Raw genomic sequence first — 18,580 nt, forward strand, 5'->3', positions numbered from 1 at the left:
TGCCTTTTTATTGGTGAGTTCAGTCCATTTACATTTAGGGTGATTATTGATATGTGCGGATTTCCTGTCATTCTATCTTTAGTTTTCTGGTAAGATTGTGTCTCCATGGTTTCTTTCCCTTTTTGTTGTTGTCTATTATTTCTGTGTGGTGGTATTCTATGATGTTTCACTCTGTTTCTTCTTTTATTACAGTATATATTTCAGTTCTGGATTTTTTTTGAGTGGTTACCCTTAAATTTGTGTAAAAGAAAGTTTGATATTTAGAGTATTCCATTTTCTTCAGCACGCTTATTTTCTCCATTCCCATATTCCAGTTCAGGCCTTTACTCTCCCCTTTTTTATGTTTTGGTTGCCACAAATTGTCCCTGTTGATGGTGGTCGAATAGCCTCCTTTTGTATTTGTTTTTTTTCTTTCTTTTCTCTTTTTTAGTAAAATTACATAGATTTCAGGTGTACAATTCTGTATAACATCATCTATCAATCCCATTGTGTGTTCACCATCCAGAGTCAGTTCTCCTTCCATCACCATATATTTCTTGTAGTGAAGGTCGTGTATTAGAAAATTCCCTCAGCTTCTGTATGTCTGGAAAGGTCTTTATTCCTCCTTCATATCTTTGTTAGGTAAATTATTCTTGACTCATAATTTCTCTCTTTCAATAGTTTGAATATTTGGTTCCACTCCCTCCTGGCTTGTAGAGTTTGTGCTGAAAAATCTGATGATAATCTAATGGGTTTTCCTTTGTAGGTTACCATCTTCTTTTCCCTGGCTGCCTTGAGGATTCTCTCTTTGTCGTAGATTTTAGACAGCTTCAATACAATGTGCCTTGGAGAAGGCCTGTTAGGGTTGAGGTAATTAGGTGTTCTATTTGCTTCTTGGATTCCAGGATCCAGTTCTGTCCACAAGTTTGGAAAGTTCTCATTGACTGTTTGAATATACTCTCTGTTCCCTTCTCTCTTTCTTCTCCTTCTGGTATGCCCATTATTCTTATATTGCTCTGTCTGATGGAGTCAGAAAGATGTTGTAGAGTTCTTTCATTTCTTTTTATTCTCAAGTCTCTTTCTTCTTCCATCCATGTCATTTCCAGATTTCTATCTTCGATGTCACTGATTGTTTCTTCTATCTGGTCAGCTCTACTTCCTAAACTGGCTATTTCATTCTTAATTTCTTCTATCGAGCTCTTAATCTCCAGAAATTCTATTTGGTTCTTTTTTAAAATTTAAATCTCTTTGGTAAAATGCTCATGTTGTTCTTTGATTGTGTTTCTGAGTTCACTAAACTGCCTTTCTGTATTTTCTTTCATCTCGTTGAGTTTTTTCAGACCTGCAATCTTGAATTCTCTGTCATTTAAGTCACATATTTCCACATTTTTAACTTCATTTTCTGGAAACTGTTTACTTTCTTTCTGAGCTGTCTTTTTGCCTTGGTTATTCATGGCAATTAATGATGTATTATTTCTCTTCCTAGACATCTACAGGAGTGGGTTCTGCAACAGGTTAATAGGAAGCGGTCTTTCTTTTGTTTTCCAGTACGTGTTGATAGAGTGTTTTATTTTCTCTCCGACTGCAGCCTTTTTTTCTCTTTCACACTGTAGTGTTGTTTTCTCTGCACTATTCCTGCTTCTCACACAATGGGGCAACTCCCTGGAAGGCGGGCTTCTCCTCTGTTAACAGTTCTCCTGGATCATAGGGCAGTGCATCCCTGTGGGTATGCGGAGAGCTTTTGAAGTTCCAAAGCTCTTCCTGCACCAGATTCAGAGCCCACGAGTTTTAGCATTTCTGTTTACTCCTGCAGGGATCCGCCCAGATAGGTGGGGACAGGGGCGATTATCTTTTGAGTAAAGTGTTTAGAACAATCCTGGCACATAGAAAATGTTAAGTATTATAATTATGATAATTTGTTTTGATGTTCTGAAGATTCACCAAAATGGTCTAAAGTGAATTTAGTTGTATTTATTCTCTCAGAACTCATACTGTCTGTTTCTAAGAATTTACATCTATAATTCATCAGTTCCGGAACACTCTCAACCATTATTTCTTTGACTATTACCTTTTTTCCATTTGTTCTCTAGTCTCCTTAACTTTTTTTCACATTTTTTTTTATTTCTTTACCTCTCTGTGATATATTCTGTATAGCTATATTCTAGTTTACCACTCTTTAGCTGTGCTCAATCTGTGGTTTAATCTGGCCATTGAGTTTTCAATCTTAAAACTATTTTTCATTTCTAGAATTTTCTTTCAGAAGTATTTGGTCTTTTTTTTAATGATGTCTTGTTCTTTTCTCATGTTTTTAATTATGTCTTTGATCATTTTTAAACAGTTATTTTATAGTGTATTAGATGATTCTACTACCTGAGTATTTGGAGTCTAATCCTGCTGTTGTGTCTTCAGATATTGATTTATGGTGTGGCGTTTCTTCATGTGTTTTGTAATTTTTAACTGTAAATCCTGTTCAGTGCAGCTATACCTTTGGGAATCTTGTAGAGGATTTATTCCCCTAGAGATGTTTTATGTTGGATATCAACAACTAGGAGCCACTTCACGCTAATTTTTTTTTTAACCTGGAGGATTCCTGAACCTTGCAGGAGGTATACATTTTTAATACCAAGCCCATGTGAAAGCAGGGTTAAAGTTACAAATCCTCATAGGTAGACCCTTTTTCTGTATTCCCAGATCCCAAGTTGTCTCCCTATGCCAGTGAATGGATTTTTGTCTAGTTCACCCCTATTAAAGGTGTAATCCTTTGAAAGTCCCAACTTTCGACAAGTGCATCAGTTCCAGCCCCCTGCCTTACTTAGGCCCAAGGCTCTGTCTCCTACCTCTACATGGCCACCAAAACCTATGCACATTACTTAGTGGATAACCAAACCACCTGCACCTCACCATCAGAGTGGCTAAAACTTCCAACTTCCACTAAATGCTCTGGTTTTCTGTATTTCACTTTCTGTTTGGATCCTTGGGAGTTTCCTTTACTTACTTGCAAACTCAGCTGTACATTTAAAGGATGTTATATTTTATTTCGGATTTCTAAGTGTTTTGTAGTATGGGAGAACTTTCAGGTTATTTTGGCCACTGTGTTACTGGAAATGAGCATCAAAGGTTATTTTTAAAGGAATATAATCTTAGGATGACAGGCAGCATTGGCTTAGATGTTAATTCTGTATTTAAAAGGCCAACTTCCTTTCTTTCACAGAAGAATGTGAATGGCTTTTTTTCTGCCTGTTTCATCATCTTAAATATTTTTGCTTGCCTAAGAAAGAAAACAAAACTGTCAAGTTACCAGTTGTGTGTGTGTGTGTGTGTGTGTGTGTGTGTGTGTGTGTGTGTAATGGATGGATCATTTATGGTGAGCTCTGCTACAAAAACAAAAGGTGCTTGGCACACTTCTTAGAAAGGAGGGAGTGATTTATTTCCTTTCACATATTTGAGGAACAAACGTGTAATATAATCCAACACAGAACAGACTAAATGGGTGAATATTGGATGGTTGGTCATCCTCACACTTTCCCTCTTACTCCTCTTATTTGGTCATCAAAACCTAGCCTATCTACCTTGCAAGTGTATTTCAACCTTAAAACTCTATCAGATCTCTACTTCCAGTCTTGTCCTTTTTCAGTCCTTGACACTGGTGTGATTGTAGTCTTCCTAAAACACGTGTTTAAAATACTTTAGAGGTTACCCATCACTTTCAAAATAAAATTCAAACTCTAAGGACATGGCATAACTAAATAGTTCCATGTCTACCTTATGAGTCTCAACTCCAGAGACTCTCCAATATCTCCTTTGCATTTAAGTTGCACCAGATTATTAGTACTTCCCTCAAATTCTACATATTCTCATTAGGTCTGAGAAAATATTTAATGAAAATATTATTGATTTTAATGAAGATATTATTGAGGAGTTTGCTTCCATTAAAGCCAGGATAGAAAAATTAATACATTCTGCTTTTGGAGTAGATAAAACATTTAAATTTAATGCTGTGAGTTTTAATCTACCTACTTTTCAATTTTTCAACATTTTTTCAACTGCTTTAATTTTCTGGAAAAAATTAACCATTCAAGAATACATAAAAACATGTATGGGGGCCCCACATTGTTCTTTTTGCCTCAGGCTCCAGTATGGCTCAGTACGGCATTGTTCTTATTTAAAATTTTGATATTTTGGTTATCATGGATTTATGGATTAATTTTTATTTTAAAATATTGCATTAAAATAGAATTTATCTGGATTACTGAGTTTTTTGGCATCCTTAAATTTTGCACATGAGGTGAGTTCCTTACTCACCCCTCCCTTATCCTAGTCCTGCTTAAGGTCCATAGGTACAAATAATCTATTTGAGACTAGTGGGTATCTGAAAGTGTTGTAGTTGAAATATAGGGCTTTTATTCCTGGAAGTGGTTTCCATCACATCTCTGCACTTTTTAGTATGGAGTTCAGAGTTCTGAAGAAAGTATAAATTTTGTTTTTAAAATAATATTTATTTTTTGAATAGGTAATACATTCGCATGATTCAAAAGGCATAGAGAAAAGATATATAGTAAAAAGTCTCCCTTTCTCCCCTGGGAACCACATAGTTCCTCTCCCCAGAGGCAACCGATGCTAACAATATTCTTTAACAGATAATGTATACTTATTCAAGCAAATGTGTACATTTATTTTAATCCCCCCATATTGTGTCTTGAATCTTGCTGTTTTAATTTAACAATATGTGTTGGAGCTCATTACATATCAGTATATAAAAAGGTACCTCATTCTTTTTATTTATTTATTTATTTTTAGCTGTATGGTAAGTATCTCATTGTAGGAACATTATTCAACCAATATCTATCTTATTGAGAGACACTTAGGTTGTTTCCAGTTGTTTTTTTTTTGTTGTTGTTTTTTTTACTACAAATGATGGTGCAATTAATAACCTTGTTTATATACCATTTTGCACATGTGAGTACATCTGTAGGATGAATTCCTAGAAGTCAGATTTTTGGAATAGGAGCTTTCTACATCTATAATTTGGTAGATATTGCTAAACTGCTGTCCCAGAGGTGGTACCAATTTATACTCCCACCAATAATGTAAGAATGCCTGTTTTCTTACACCCACACAAAGTGGTATGTTATCATAGTTTTGCTTTGCCAGTCTAATATGTGAGCGAAATCTCAGGTTGGATTTTTCAAATTTCTATTAAATATAAACATCTTTTCACATGTTCAAGAGCCATTTGTATTTCCATTTCTGTGAACTGTCTCTTTATATCCTTTGCTCATTTTTCTATTAAACGGTCTTTTATTATTGATGTTTAGGGACCCTTTGCAATGAGGAAATTAGTCCTTTGTAGAAAAGTTTCAGGAATTCTGGTCAAGATGGTGGAGTAGGTAAATGTTGTGCTTACCTTCTCTCTTGGCCAATTTTGAAATCAAAATTACAACTAAACTACAAAACAACCATCATTGAGAATCACCTGAAATCTTGCTGAACTGAAGCCCTACAACTAAGGACGTGCAGAAGAAGCCACCTTGAGACGAGTAGGAGGGGCAGAGATGTGGAATGGGCTGGTCCCACACCCGCACGTGACCATTAAAAATCGGGAGCAATATCTTGGCTGTAGATGTTCCCCAAATACTCCCCGCAAAGGAGCAAGGAGTCTCAGTGCCACACCAGGCTCTCCGGCCAGGGTTCCAGTGTCAGGGAGAGAAGACCCCATAATTTCTGGCTGTGAAAACCAGCAGAAATTGTGGTTGAGTGAGATGGAGGGTGGCTGGAGACCCAGGTGATCCTTTTAAAGGGACTGCTCACAGACTTACTCACTGACAAAATCACTGGCTCTGAGCTCTAGCACTGGGGCAGCTGCTGGAGAGGTGACAGGGACATGTGGGGGAGAACGGAGTTGTCTAGCTTCAGGACAAGGGCTGGAGGGGCAGCTTTCTCCCAGATTGAGGAGGTGATGGAAGGCATTGTTTCTTTGTTGAGCCCTCCCTCTTCCTGGCATGCAGATGCAGGTGGCTGCCATATCTGAATCTACATCAAGCTGGCTAACACCATTCATTCAACAAGCCCTGCTGATTCTGAGACTCTAACCCACCCAACTTTTGAGCACACCCAAGCCACTTCCAGTGGCTTTTTCATACAAACTGCCTGCCTTGGCTCATGCTACAGACTTTCCTAGGGTCTCTCAAAGGTTCGCAGAACCCAGACAAGCAGCATCTGGCTTGAGCACATCCCACACCTCTAGCTGAGCAGCCCCAAGCCTGACACTAGCAGCAGCTGGCTTTGGTTCATGGCTTGGCCTCTCGAGGCACTTCTAAGCACGGTGCAAATGACAGCCATCTGCAGATTGCTTTGTGACTCCTGCTGGGTGGCCCTGGGTGGGGCAGAGGATGCGTCTGAACTTTACCTACAGCAAGTCCCCTTCCAGGTGGCCCTGGGGCTGGTGTGCCCAATGGCCAGCTTCAAAACAAGCTGGAGCATCGCCCAGCCACCCCTGAGGATGGAACACCCAAAGGGCAAATTGAGCAGGCATCAGAGCCATGCTGAGGCAGATCCTGCTCTAGGGTCAGCCCCTGTACCACAACTCCTCCACTGTAGTCACAGCCAGTCCTCACAACCAATGAATTTGAGGGTTAATCCCTCCCATTTACTTGCAAACAGCAACCAAGGCTCAACTACAACATGAGGGTACATATGACCCACACAAGGGACACACCCAGAGCACCAGTCTCAGGTGACCAGGAAGACTATACCACTGAGCCCCACAGCACACCTACTACATAAGGCTACTCTACTAAGACCGGGAGAAATAGCATCCCTACCTAATACATAGAAACAAACACAGGGAGGCAGCCAAAATGAGGAGACAAAGAAACATGTCCCAAATAAAAATTAAAAAAATAACAGAACAAAGCTCCAGAAAAAGAACTAAACAAAATGGAGACAAGGAATCTACCAGACACAGAATTCCAAACACTGGTTTTAAGGATGCTCAATGATCTCCGGGAGAACTTCAACAAAGAGACAGGAAATATAAACATGGTGATAGAAAACATAAAAGAAAAAAAACAGTCAGAAATAATGAATACAATAGCAGAAATGAAGAACACATTACAGGGAATCAATACTAGATTAGATAAAGCAGAGGACTGAATCAATGATTTAGAAGATAAAGTAGCAGAAAACACCCAATCAGAACAGCAAAAAGAAAAAAAATCCAAAAAATATGAGACTGTTTAAGGGGTTGGGCCAACTTCAAGCATACCAACATTCACATTATAGGGGTACCAGAAGAAGAGAGAGAGCAAGGAATTGAAAATCTATTTGAAGAAATAATGACAGAAAACTTCCCTAACCTGGTAAAGGAAAGAGATGTACAAGTCCAAGAAGTGCAGAATCCCAAACAAGATGAAAACAAGGAGACCAACACCAAGACATATGTGGGGACAGAGCCAGGAGTGCAGTTTCCAGGCTCTCGGCCTCACTTGGAAAGGTGCTGGCTCAGGTAGTAAATGGCCATCAACTGTGATTTGATGGCCATCAGCTGTGGCTAGTTGGCTGTCAGCTGTAACCAGTGAGCCACTGGCCACTAATATAACTGCTGTGGCTATGCTAGCAGAAAATGGGGGCTAGCAAGATGGTGGCTGGCAAGCGCGGAGTGTGGCGGTGTGGATTGTGGATTCTGTGGCTCCTGCTTCCTGTGTCTCCAACCCAGCCGAAAGCGAGAGTATAGTGGTATGACTCCCCTACCTATGGCTCTGTGGGTGTTCCTTTTTGGCCTAGCCACATCCTGCGTTCTTATGTGGGGAGCAGGAGCTGAGACCCCACAGGCCACCCTGCACAACAACATATTATAATTAAAATGCCAAAGGTTAAAGACAAAGAAAGAATCTTAAAAGCAGCAAGAGAAAAGCAGTTGGTTACCAACAAGGAAGCTCCCATAATATTCTCAGCTGATTTCTCAGCAGAAACTTTGCAGGCCAGAAGGCATTGACAGGAAATAGTCAAAGTAATGAAAAGGAAGGATCTACAACCAAGATTACTCTACCCAGCAAAGGTATCATTTAGAATTGAAGGCCAAATAAAAAGCTTCCCAGACAGAAAAGACTAAAGGAGTTCATCACCACCAAACCAGTATTACAAGAAATCTTAGAGGGACTTCTTTAAGACGAAAAAAAAAAATAATAACAATAAAATGGCAATAACAACATACCTATCAATAATTACTTTCAATGTAAATGTATTAAATGCTCCAATTAAAAGATAGGTGGGGCTGAATGGATAAGAAAACAAGACCCTTACATATGCTGCCTACAAGAGACTCACTTTAGTCGGTGGAAAAACACACACAGACTGAAAGTAAAGCGATGGAAAAAGATACTTCATGAAAATGTAAACAAAACGAAACAAAAATCTGGAGTAGCAATACTTATACAAGAAAAAATAAACTTTAAAAACAAAGACTATAAAACAAGAGACAAAGAAGAACCTAGTAATTCCACTTCTGGGTATTTATTTGAAGAAACCCAAAATGCTACTTCGAGGAGACATACTCATCCATATGTTCATTGCAGCATTATTTACAATAGCCAAGATATGAAGGCAACCTGGGTGTCCCTGAACGGATGAATGGATAAAGAAGAGGTGGTACATATAAACAATGCATTACTCAGCCATAAAAAAAATGAAATCTTGCCATCTGCAACAACATGGGTGAGCCTAGAGCAGGGGTGTCCAAACTGCGGCCCGCGGGCCAACTGCAGCCCGCAATCCATTTTTAATTGGCCCGCAGTGAATTCCAAAAATATATTTAGTTTACTTAAATAAACCAGGTGAGGCAATACGTACTTCACCTCGAGTGAGTGGCCCGGCTGTTTGTGTATTTTACCGCATATGGCCCTTGGTAAAAAACGTTGAAAAAAGTTTGGACACCCCTGGCCTAGAGGGTATTGTGCTGAGTGTAGTAAGTCAGACAGTGAAAGACAAATGTCATATGATTTCACTTACAAGTAGAATCTAAAGAACAAAATAAATAAGCAAACAAAAGAGAAACAAACTCATAGATACAGAAAACATTTTGATGGTTGCCAGATGGGAGGGGCATTTGGGTGAGTGAAAAAGGGGAAGGGATTAAGAAGTACAACCACCTGTGGCTCAGGTGGTTGGAGTGCCATGCTCCTAATGCCGAGGTCGCCGGTTCGATTACCACATGGGCCAGTGAGCTGCACCCTCTACAGCTAAGGTTGTGAACAACAGCTCTCCCTGGAGCTGGGCTGCCAGGAGCAGCCCGAGGCTGGCATCAGCAGCTAGAGGTTGGCGTGAGCTACTGTGGGATGCTGTGTGCTGCTGTGAGTGGCCAGTGGCCAGCATGAGTGGCCGGCAGCCAGCGTGACTAGACTGAGAAACAACGGCTTGAACCAGAGTGGGGGGGCGGGGAGGCAGAAGAAGGGGGAAATAAAAAAGAAGTACAAATTGGTTGGTTACACAGTAGTTATGGGGATGTAGGGTATAGCATAAGGAATATAGTTGATAATATTGTAATAACTATGCATTTATGTATGGTGTCAGATGGGTACTAGATGTATTGGGGTGATGGGAGGGGTTTGGGGGGCAGGGTGAAAAAGGTGAAGGGATAAAGAAATCCAAATAGGGAATATAATCAATAATATGGTAATAACTATGTCCAGGTGGGAACTAGTAGTGGGTACTTCGTAAATTATATAAATGTCTAACTGCTATGCTGTACACCTGAAAAATAAATAATAAATAAAATAAAAACTGGAAAAATAGTTTCAAATATGCGTTCCCCATTTTTTTTCTTTTAACTTTGCTTATGGAAGGTTTTGCTGTTCAGAATTTTTTTATGTGGACAAAATCAACAACCTTTTATTTTGTGGCTTCTGAGTTTTGCGTGAAGTGGGAAAGCTTGCTGAAAGCCCAGTTAGGAATAAAGACCAAGGGAGATCTTGGTAATCACCGCATCAATAAGGAAGGGAATGTCAATCAGAGTTGACTGCTAGAAATTTGTAAAATTTCATGACCTTTGCAATTTCCCCCGTATTTATTCTGTGAGTTGTCCCATATCTATTTCCCCATAGTGATTCAAAGCAAAACCATTAACATGTTAAGGGCTTATGTGCTTGTCTTGAATAGGAAGAACGGATGAATTAGGAGTAATAGTTAAATTGATGGGAAGAAGAACCCAAAGGTATTAGCAGCTTTGAGAAAAGAAGAAAAGAACGCATCCTTGGGACCTGCCTGAAGGAAGGGGAAAAAAAGAAAGTGCTTGAAAAATGAGGATCATCTCCTTTGACCTGGTGGTATATCCTGCCACACAATGATGCTGAAGGATAGTTGTTTAGAAAAAGAACTAGGCAGTGTTGATGAGGTTTCCTTTGTAGTAATAAGGTATACCTAGCAATATCGTGACCACATTAGATTTTTAATGTGAACAATACTGGTTCAGTACACAGGTTAGTCATGTTATGTAGCAAATGGTTTTAAGCCTTAAGGAATTAACTACAGGTCTGAAGTACAGTTTAACGAATACTACTGCTGAGTCTCTGACTCCCCACTCTGTTCTTTGTTCCTTTTTGTCTTTCTACTCCTTCCTCCTTTCCTCATCAAAACACAGTGTTATAACTCAAGTGACATTTTATCTTTTTTTCCCTTTTTGGCTCATTTCTAACTTTTCCTGATAAAAGCTTATAGAACACTGTATTTGTGAGTAATCTTTTAAGTATTTCTGACTTTGGGGGTATGCTTATGTTCTTTAAATTGGAAGGCAACAATAACCAATTTCAGGCGTTACCCAGACTCTGGAGCTATGGAACTGGGGAGAGCCATTTGTGTATCTTCTCTGTAGCCTGCTCAACGTGATCAGTTGTTATCTTCCTCTCTTCCAGTCACATTTGCTGCCCTTTGAACCCCACGGCATCCTCTCATTGGCACATTATTCTATACGCTACCTCCTTTCCTACCATCTGTTTTACTTCCTTTCCACTTTACTCCATATTTCTCTCTCACAGCGCCCCCATATTCCTAATATGTCCCCTCCTGTTCATCTGCACTTCCACTGTCTGAACTAAATCCTCCATATTCTCTTGCCTGAATTAGTGAAATACTCTTACTATTCTCTGCCTTAATCCAGCTACCACATAGCTGCTCAAGTGATCTTTCTAAATGCATATGTGAGAGTAAGGGGAGGACTTTCGTTTATTTTAAGCAATTCTATAAGGTTTGAACATTTTAAAACGTGTGTAGTACTTTTGTAAAAAAGTGCAAATAGTTTATTACTCCACTATTTAAAATCCTCCTGTAGCTTCCACTGATCGCAATACTAAACTCAAAATTTTTATTATATGCTCCATTAGCTGTGCCATTTCATCCATTAGTCAGCTTCATTAAGTGACTTCTTGCATTTCTCTTGTTCTCACAGATAATGACTCTGCCAGGGTTGTCAAAGATGCTCAGCTCTCTTAATAATAATAAATAGGGGACCGGCCCGGTAGCTCAGGCATTTGGAGCTCCATGCTCCTAACTCCAAAGGCTGCCGGTTCGATTCCCACATGGGCCAGTGGGCCCTCAACCACAAGGTTGCCAGTTCGATTCGACTCCCGCAAGGGACGGTGGACTGCGCCCCCGGCAACTGGACCTGGAGCTGGACTGCGCCCTCCACAACTACGACTGAAAGGATAAATTGACTTGCAAAAAGTCCTGGAAGTACACACTGTTCTTCAATAAAGTCCTGTTCCCCTTCCCCAAGAAAATCTTTTTTAAAAAGTAGTAATAATAAATATCATCAGCTAAAGCATCTACAGTATGCGAAGCACTTTACATGTGATCTCATTTTTCATCCCTGTAAGGTAGGTATTACCATCTCAATTTTATAAAGAAACTGAAGATCAAAGAGGTAAAGTGACTTCTCTAAGGTCATATAGGTGTTGGCAGACTCAGGATTTGAACCCAGTTCTGCTAACTCTAAAAAACTTATGCTGTTTCCACTATACCATGCTATCTCTGGAATGAAATGTTCTAGTCATTTTGGCCCTGACTTTTAAAGAAACATTACTTCCTATCTTTAAATACACATTAAGAGGCAATTTAGTATAGTAGTTCAGACCATAAGCTCTGGAGTAAACTGCCTGGGTTCAGATTCCACCTACAACTTATTACCTGTGTAACCTTGAATAAGTTTATTTCTCTGAGCCTCAGCTTCCCCGGCTATAAAATGGGCATGATGATAATAGTTCCTCTCAGAGTTTGTGTAATTTTTAAAAAGATGATCCATGCAAAATACTTAGTACAGTGTGTGGCAAACAGTATACATACCCCCGATAAAGCATAACTATTATCATAATGCAGTTATAGCTTAAAATTCTGTTGGCCCTTTTGTTCTAGTGTTCCTGATTGGTATATCTGAATCGTGGTTTGCTATATCCTAATTGTCCCTTCTATGCATTTCTGTGTCGCTGAAAGTACCATAATTATACTGTATTTGCCTTTTTGAGAGTGATCTTCGCAAGATGTAGCTTTAGATACACAAATTTCATTAGTTAATATATTAAATGGCTAATTGCTCAAATGCTGGTCACTTGCTAAGTTACTACAGAATGTAATGATTTCATTGCCAAACTGCTTTAGGGTTTCTTATGTAAGTACTAAAACTAATAATTCAATTATTTTCTCTTATCAGAGGATTCATCTTTTTTTGCCGTCTTCATAGTGTGACCTCATGATCGCCAGAGCAACCTCCTGGTGTACATTCTTATCTGCTTTTCTGCTGGTTCACTTTCCATGTCAGGTATCAAGTTTGGGCATTGCTTTGAAGAAGCTGTTTTAGGGAAGCGTATCACAAAACCAGCCCTGGGCGGGATACTCTTGATTTGTCTTGTGATTTGTATAAGCATTCAAATGAGTTACCTATCTGAACAAGGCCTTTGATATTTTCAGTACCTATGCAGTCATTCCCAGGTAGTATTTCCTTTTCCCTGCTGCTGTCCCCACCTGCTCTGCCACTCATTTCAAAGAAAAGCACCATAGGCCCTCAACAGCTTCGGTGGTACTGCCTGTGGTTTCCTTACCATAGTCCTTGGCCTTTCTTCCTCCACACCTTTTGAAACGTCCCTTTTGGTCTGTACCTGTATCTGTTGTCCTTTGACTGGAGAGCAATAAATCTAAACAACATCCTCACTTTTCCATGGAATGAAACTGAAGGTTACCAGAATTTTCTCCATCAGCCTCTTTTGAGTCCAGACGATGCCAACAATAATGAGGCTGAGTATGAAGCGACTTGAGAGGCACTACTGGGTGGTCTTTGGAATAAAATTTCCCTAGACCAAGATTTTTTATTAAGGTACTGATTTGAGGGAAATTTTTAAAGGACCATTGACTGCTTTCCTTATAAAGGCTATTTTGCAGGGGGTTTATTGACTTGTTACGTTTTGTAATTCAAACTCCTTATGGAGACTTGTTACCATAAATATGAAGTGCTTGATTTCCTTGTATCTGTCATCCCTAATGCTCATTCATGGACTCATGGGCAGGGGCCTTAGGGATCCCCTGGTTCATTTGCACAGTATGCTTGGTAAAAGCCTAGAGGTCCTAAGACCGTGCCTTAGGCACCACAGGGTGAGGGCATGGGGTTTGGGGGGGCGGCATGCGACAAAAGTGGGCAGGCCTCCAGATTCCCGTCGCAGCAGCTTTGCTTTGCTATTTTATAAATTAGGCAGGCTTCTAAGAAAGATTTCATTTCAGGAAGAGTCTGATAATCCAATCCTCTTGTTTTACAGTTGAGTCCTGAGTGTCCTACTCTGAATATTTGAAATGAGGACTTTGAATGTCATCAGGGCTGATAATACCACCTTTCTGTCAAGGTTGTGAACATAAATTTCTGAGATTGACAAAACAAACAGAAGCTCACATTGTTGCTCTGGTACTTAATCTCCTTGAGGATGAGGGCAAATGTTCTGCCTCTTCTTTCCCATTGTCTGGTGCCTAGTAGTGTCAAACATATCCTTGGTGCTCAAGCATATTGTATGAATCTGAGACCCTCTTTCTCATTATGTGTATGAGCTGAGAAAGCAATAATACTGTGAAACAGACATGTAAGTTTGTGTCTAAATGTAATAACACTAGATGAAGGAAGAGTAAGGAGGAATAACGATATAGTAATAAAATAAATAATATATAATAAGAAGGAAGAACAAGTAAAACACCAAAGGAACTTTACTTTACGATTTGAGGTTTTACATGAACACATTAAATTTTGTAGGGGAAAAAAATAGGAGCATATAGATATAAGGTATATGCCAGACACCTACCCTAAAGCCTGATTTCTACTGGACTTCAAAATAGCATTATTCTCACTGCTCTGGTGCTGCTACTTCTTTTTTTACCATGCACGTGTTCTTCACACAGCAGCCCTCCTAAAAATTGTTGTATCACATCACTTGTCTGCTAAAAACCCTCAAATGGCTTCCCATCTCACTGGATAAAAGCCATGTCCTTGCAATGGCCTACAAAGCCCTACATGAGTAGCACATGTCCCCACCCCCCAGCCCGGATCTGTCTCAGGCATTTCTCTGACTTCATCATTCTCACTCGTTTCATTCCAGCCATACTGACCTTTTGACTGTTCTACCTTAACATCATAGCATTCATCTCCCACCCTGGGGCCTTTGGACTTGCCATCACCTCTGCCTGAAATGTTCTTCTCCCAGATACCTACGTGGCTTGGTCACTTAATTCTTTCAGGTCTCTGCTGAAAAGACCACCATCCCAAGGAGGCCTTCTCTCACCATCTTATCTCAAATAACAATACCCCACAAACATTCCCTAACACTGCTTTTTCTCCATGGCACTTATTATGTTGATATATTTACGTGTTTGTTGCCTGACTCCCCTCACTAGAACATAAGCCACACATGGGCAGGGATTTGTTTTTATGCACTGCTGAATCCCTGGCACCAAAAACAGTGTCTGGCAAAAAATAAGCACTGAAAATGTTTGTTGAATTGTTGTCATCAGGATTTTTAAAAATGTCCTTGTCGTGCCTATATGGGGAAAAGTAAAAAGGACTTGAGGCTTCTAAAAATGTGTATTTCCCCAACTTTCATGGATCCGCATTAGAGGCACCCAACAAGCAATTCCACTCTAGGTCTATACTCCAGTCTACTAGGATCTGAAGAAGAGAACCAGTTAATATAAACTCTCCTACTACACTCAGAGAACTGACTGTCAGCACTGAATTCCTTCCCTCCATATCTCATCTAAAGGATCTCTTTTCTCACAAAAAGGTCAGATATCCCTGGAATACTGTGTTGTACCTGCACAGAGCAGGTACCCAGACTGACTACATTTCAGCCTTGGAACCAGCCCACACCGAAATCTCTCCAGGGTACTGGTGATAACCAGAATAGAAAGCCTTCTCAATCACAGAGTTGAATCTTGTAGAAGCTTTTATTTCAGTGATCAAAAGAATGCAGTAAATGGAATCTATACTGATTAACATTAGGCATGCACCTCTACCTGAAACTGCTGTTAGTTTTTGACAGGCCTAAATCTTTATAACTTATTTAGGCATATCTTTGAATTTCTTGGACCCTGATACACAGGGTAAGTTAACTTCTTTCTTCCTTGTGGCAGTTTAGCAATGAGAATTATGTTCACTGGCTAGATTCCTTTATAACTAAAGGCCTCTGGACATTGAGGCTGCCTGTACTACCTCAATCACAGTATAAGGAAGGGAGATAATTTAGAAAGCTGAATTGTATGAACATTCCATAATTTTTTTTCCCCAACACTGATGGTCAAAACACTAGATAAGGAGGTCTACAGTTAAGTACCAAGTTATTCTTCCCCCATTGCTGCCCTTTCTCAGAGACACAAAGCTGTACATCAATGTCCCCAGAAATGAGCACTGAATCCACACAAATGACAGATTATACCCATGTGGTCCCACTATCAAATTATAGAAAGCAGTTCCACTACCCAAATTATAGGAAGCAGTTAATGGGACTTTGAGAAAAACATAGTCCCACATACAGTAATATGCATCTAGTAAAGTTTTCCATTCATCTATCAATTGTTTTCACAAGATTAACATTTAAAAAAACCAAATACACATATGACCCTCAAACCCCAAACACACAAAAAATTGGTCTTTGGTCATTCTCAGATGACAGGGCGTCCCAAGAGTGACAAGAGTAGGAGCCAATACCCCACAGCCTTTTCTTCAATCATTCCATCAACCACTCTTCATTTCTTGAACTACCTTCCTTTTCCAAAAAGGTAATGCTAAAATCAGTCAGAAAGGCTTTCTGAGAAAACTGGCTTGGATTTCTGGGTCTGTTCCAGTCGATTCAAGATGAATTGGCTTGTATCAATGAAGCGCTCAACGCAGTTCACAAAACAGGCCTCAGCCCGACTGTCCAACTTTGGCCCAGGCTTGTCCATGCACTTCTCCTGCTCAGGACAAAATACAGAATCATGAAGGGAACTTGGGAAGAAAGAGGGGGTAACTTCTTGCCTAAAGGAAATAAACTCCACTTAAAAACAGTATCTGATATGTTAATAATAGTTCACATTTGGCAGCAGCTTACTTTGTGGTAATTTTTTACAGCCTTACCTCAAATTTTTGTAACTCTATGGAATAGGTAATATTATTAATCTTCATTTTACAAAGAGGGAAGCTGTGGCACAGATATTTTGCCTAAAGTCATAGGGCCAGAAAATTGTGGAGCTGAGATATTACTGAACAAGGAAAATGGCAAAATACAAGTGAATTAACCCTTTGCTGAATTTGGTTACAACTCCACAATGTCAAATGCATCAAATGCCTTTAACTGCAGAATAAAAGGTTGAAAGGATAAATCACTGCAGCAAGACACCTTAAAACCTTCCAAAGGAACCTGAGAATCTGTAATTAAGTGACCTTGTCTACTTAAGCCAGAGGTTCTTGACTCCTCAAGATGAATGGGAAACTGTATGCATTTTCCAAATGCTTACCAATTCTTATAGAGGAGTCCTTAATCACACCCCACTCCTGGCCCAAATGTAATGAATCAGATTTTTTAAAAAGAATCAAAGCACTCTGTCCAAGACAGAGTTAAGTAAGCATGTGTTAAGGATCGGAGTCCAGCAATACCGCAAGTTTATGGAAAAAGAACTATGAAAACTGACGAATGTATATAGTTCAAGTTAAACAGTTCAAATGAATTTTCTTCATTATTCTCTGCTGTGTACACAAGCCTCAGACCCTCCGCTTCCAAGAAAAATTACCCTTGGCCTCTGAATTCTGTGAATTGTGTGTGTCAGGGCAGTGCAGTTATGCTGTCCTTGGCAGCCAGGGAACACTCTGATCCCAAGCTGTAAATGTCTTCCGCCCTTTTGCCAAAGTCCCCTCACAAGGCATACTCAATTCCTCAACCTTCAGACCCAAAATGGCTTGACATTATACAACCATGCAACAAGAAGGCAAGTAAGTGTGTCTGATACAGTTAGTGGGCTACAGTAACTGTAACCCAGTAGTGTGTATGTTACAGTTAGTGAGCTACAGCCACTCATTTCTGCCAGGGGACGGTTTGAGCAACTGGATAATGAAGGCAAACCCCAAGGAATCCCGAAACAGGAGAGTCACTCACTCCCTGGGACTCGGGGTTCCAAAAATAAGAACCCAGTACTGGGGTGCTCTCATCAGTCTCGCTGACCAGCACTAGACAGCTTCAACCTCAGGTGCCTAAAGTGCTGGTTGGGACAGCAGCATAATCCCCGGTCCTACGATCACCAGTCCTCTGCACCAACAAAGCTGAAGTCCAGAGTGACAGTCCCCTCAGAAGCGGAGTCACCCTTTGTCCCATCCAGCTCGGCCTGAGGAACCTAAGGGTATCAAGGGGTGCTGTCGGGTGCTCCCCCTCCCCGAATCCCGGACGTCGTGGCGAGTCCCGCGGGTCAAGGACTGGGGAAAAGTAGGTATAGACAGTGCCCAGGTCGCGGCCCCAGGCTCCTCACCCAACAAAGTTCCGTCATCTGGTGCACCAGCTGCTGGAAGCGCTGTTTCTGAGTCTCCACCTCGATGAAATGCTGCAGCTGCGGGTCCACAGAGCCCAAACCCGCCGCAGAAGAAGACGAGGAGGAATCCATCCCAGCGCGGCCACGCGTGCCGAGATGAACTCCGCACCAACTCACCGACCTTCACGTGTCTCCGCCAAGGAACCGGAACTACAACCCGCGGCCTCGGGGACCGCCCCGTGAGCGCACTCCGCCTGCGCGAGACCCACCCCTGAGCCCCACCCCTAACCCCCGCTCTGCACGCCTCCTGGTCGCTCACTTGCCTCGCTCCCGCTTGCGTCCCCAGCGCCGCCTCGGGCCCCCGGCTGCCCCCGTGTCCCGCTCCGATCTGCGCCCCTAGCCCCGCCCCCTGCCTCTGCCCGTGCCCGACGTTCCTTCGGGCCACCCGCGCGCTCCAGTGCCGCTCGCGCCCCCGGCCCTGCTCCCACTCCCTGACCCCCCCCCCCGGGCGCTCTTCCCGGCCGCCCCCGCGTCCCGCTCCCACCTGCGCCCCCTTCCCTGCTCGGCGATCCGCGTGGCAGCGCCGGGCCTG

The 18,580-nt window shown here is 41.2% G+C and overlaps 1 protein-coding gene across 1 annotated transcript; it reads right to left on the reverse strand.

Annotated features, from left to right (window-relative positions):
• Positions 1-14,187: 14,187 nt before the first annotated feature.
• TIMM8A (translocase of inner mitochondrial membrane 8A) lies at positions 14,188-18,228 on the reverse strand. Its single transcript, XM_019716680.3, has 2 exons — positions 17,989-18,228; positions 14,188-16,443 (listed from the first exon to the last, which is right to left on the reverse strand). Exons 1-2 carry the CDS (start codon positions 18,118-18,120, stop codon positions 16,282-16,284), a joined length of 294 nt encoding a protein of 97 aa, XP_019572239.1. The 5' UTR covers positions 18,121-18,228; the 3' UTR covers positions 14,188-16,281.
• Between the last annotated feature and the right edge of the window lie 352 nt (positions 18,229-18,580).

This window comes from Rhinolophus sinicus, chromosome 18, assembly GCF_057876585.1.
Source record: "Rhinolophus sinicus isolate RSI-liver-muscle chromosome 18, RSI-T2T, whole genome shotgun sequence".
Taxonomy (NCBI): Eukaryota; Metazoa; Chordata; class Mammalia; order Chiroptera; family Rhinolophidae; genus Rhinolophus; species Rhinolophus sinicus.

What these genes read in the sequence shown, in the direction of transcription:
- TIMM8A (XM_019716680.3), bottom strand. Translation starts at nt 18,120, where the DNA reads ATGGATTCCTCCTCGTCTTCTTCTGCGGCGGGTTTGGGCTCTGTGGAC. An exon ending in AGATGACGGAACTTTGTTGG is followed by an intron (nt 16,444 to 17,988) that starts GTGAGGAGCCTG and finishes TGTCCTGAGCAG; the next exon opens with GAGAAGTGCATGGACAAGCC.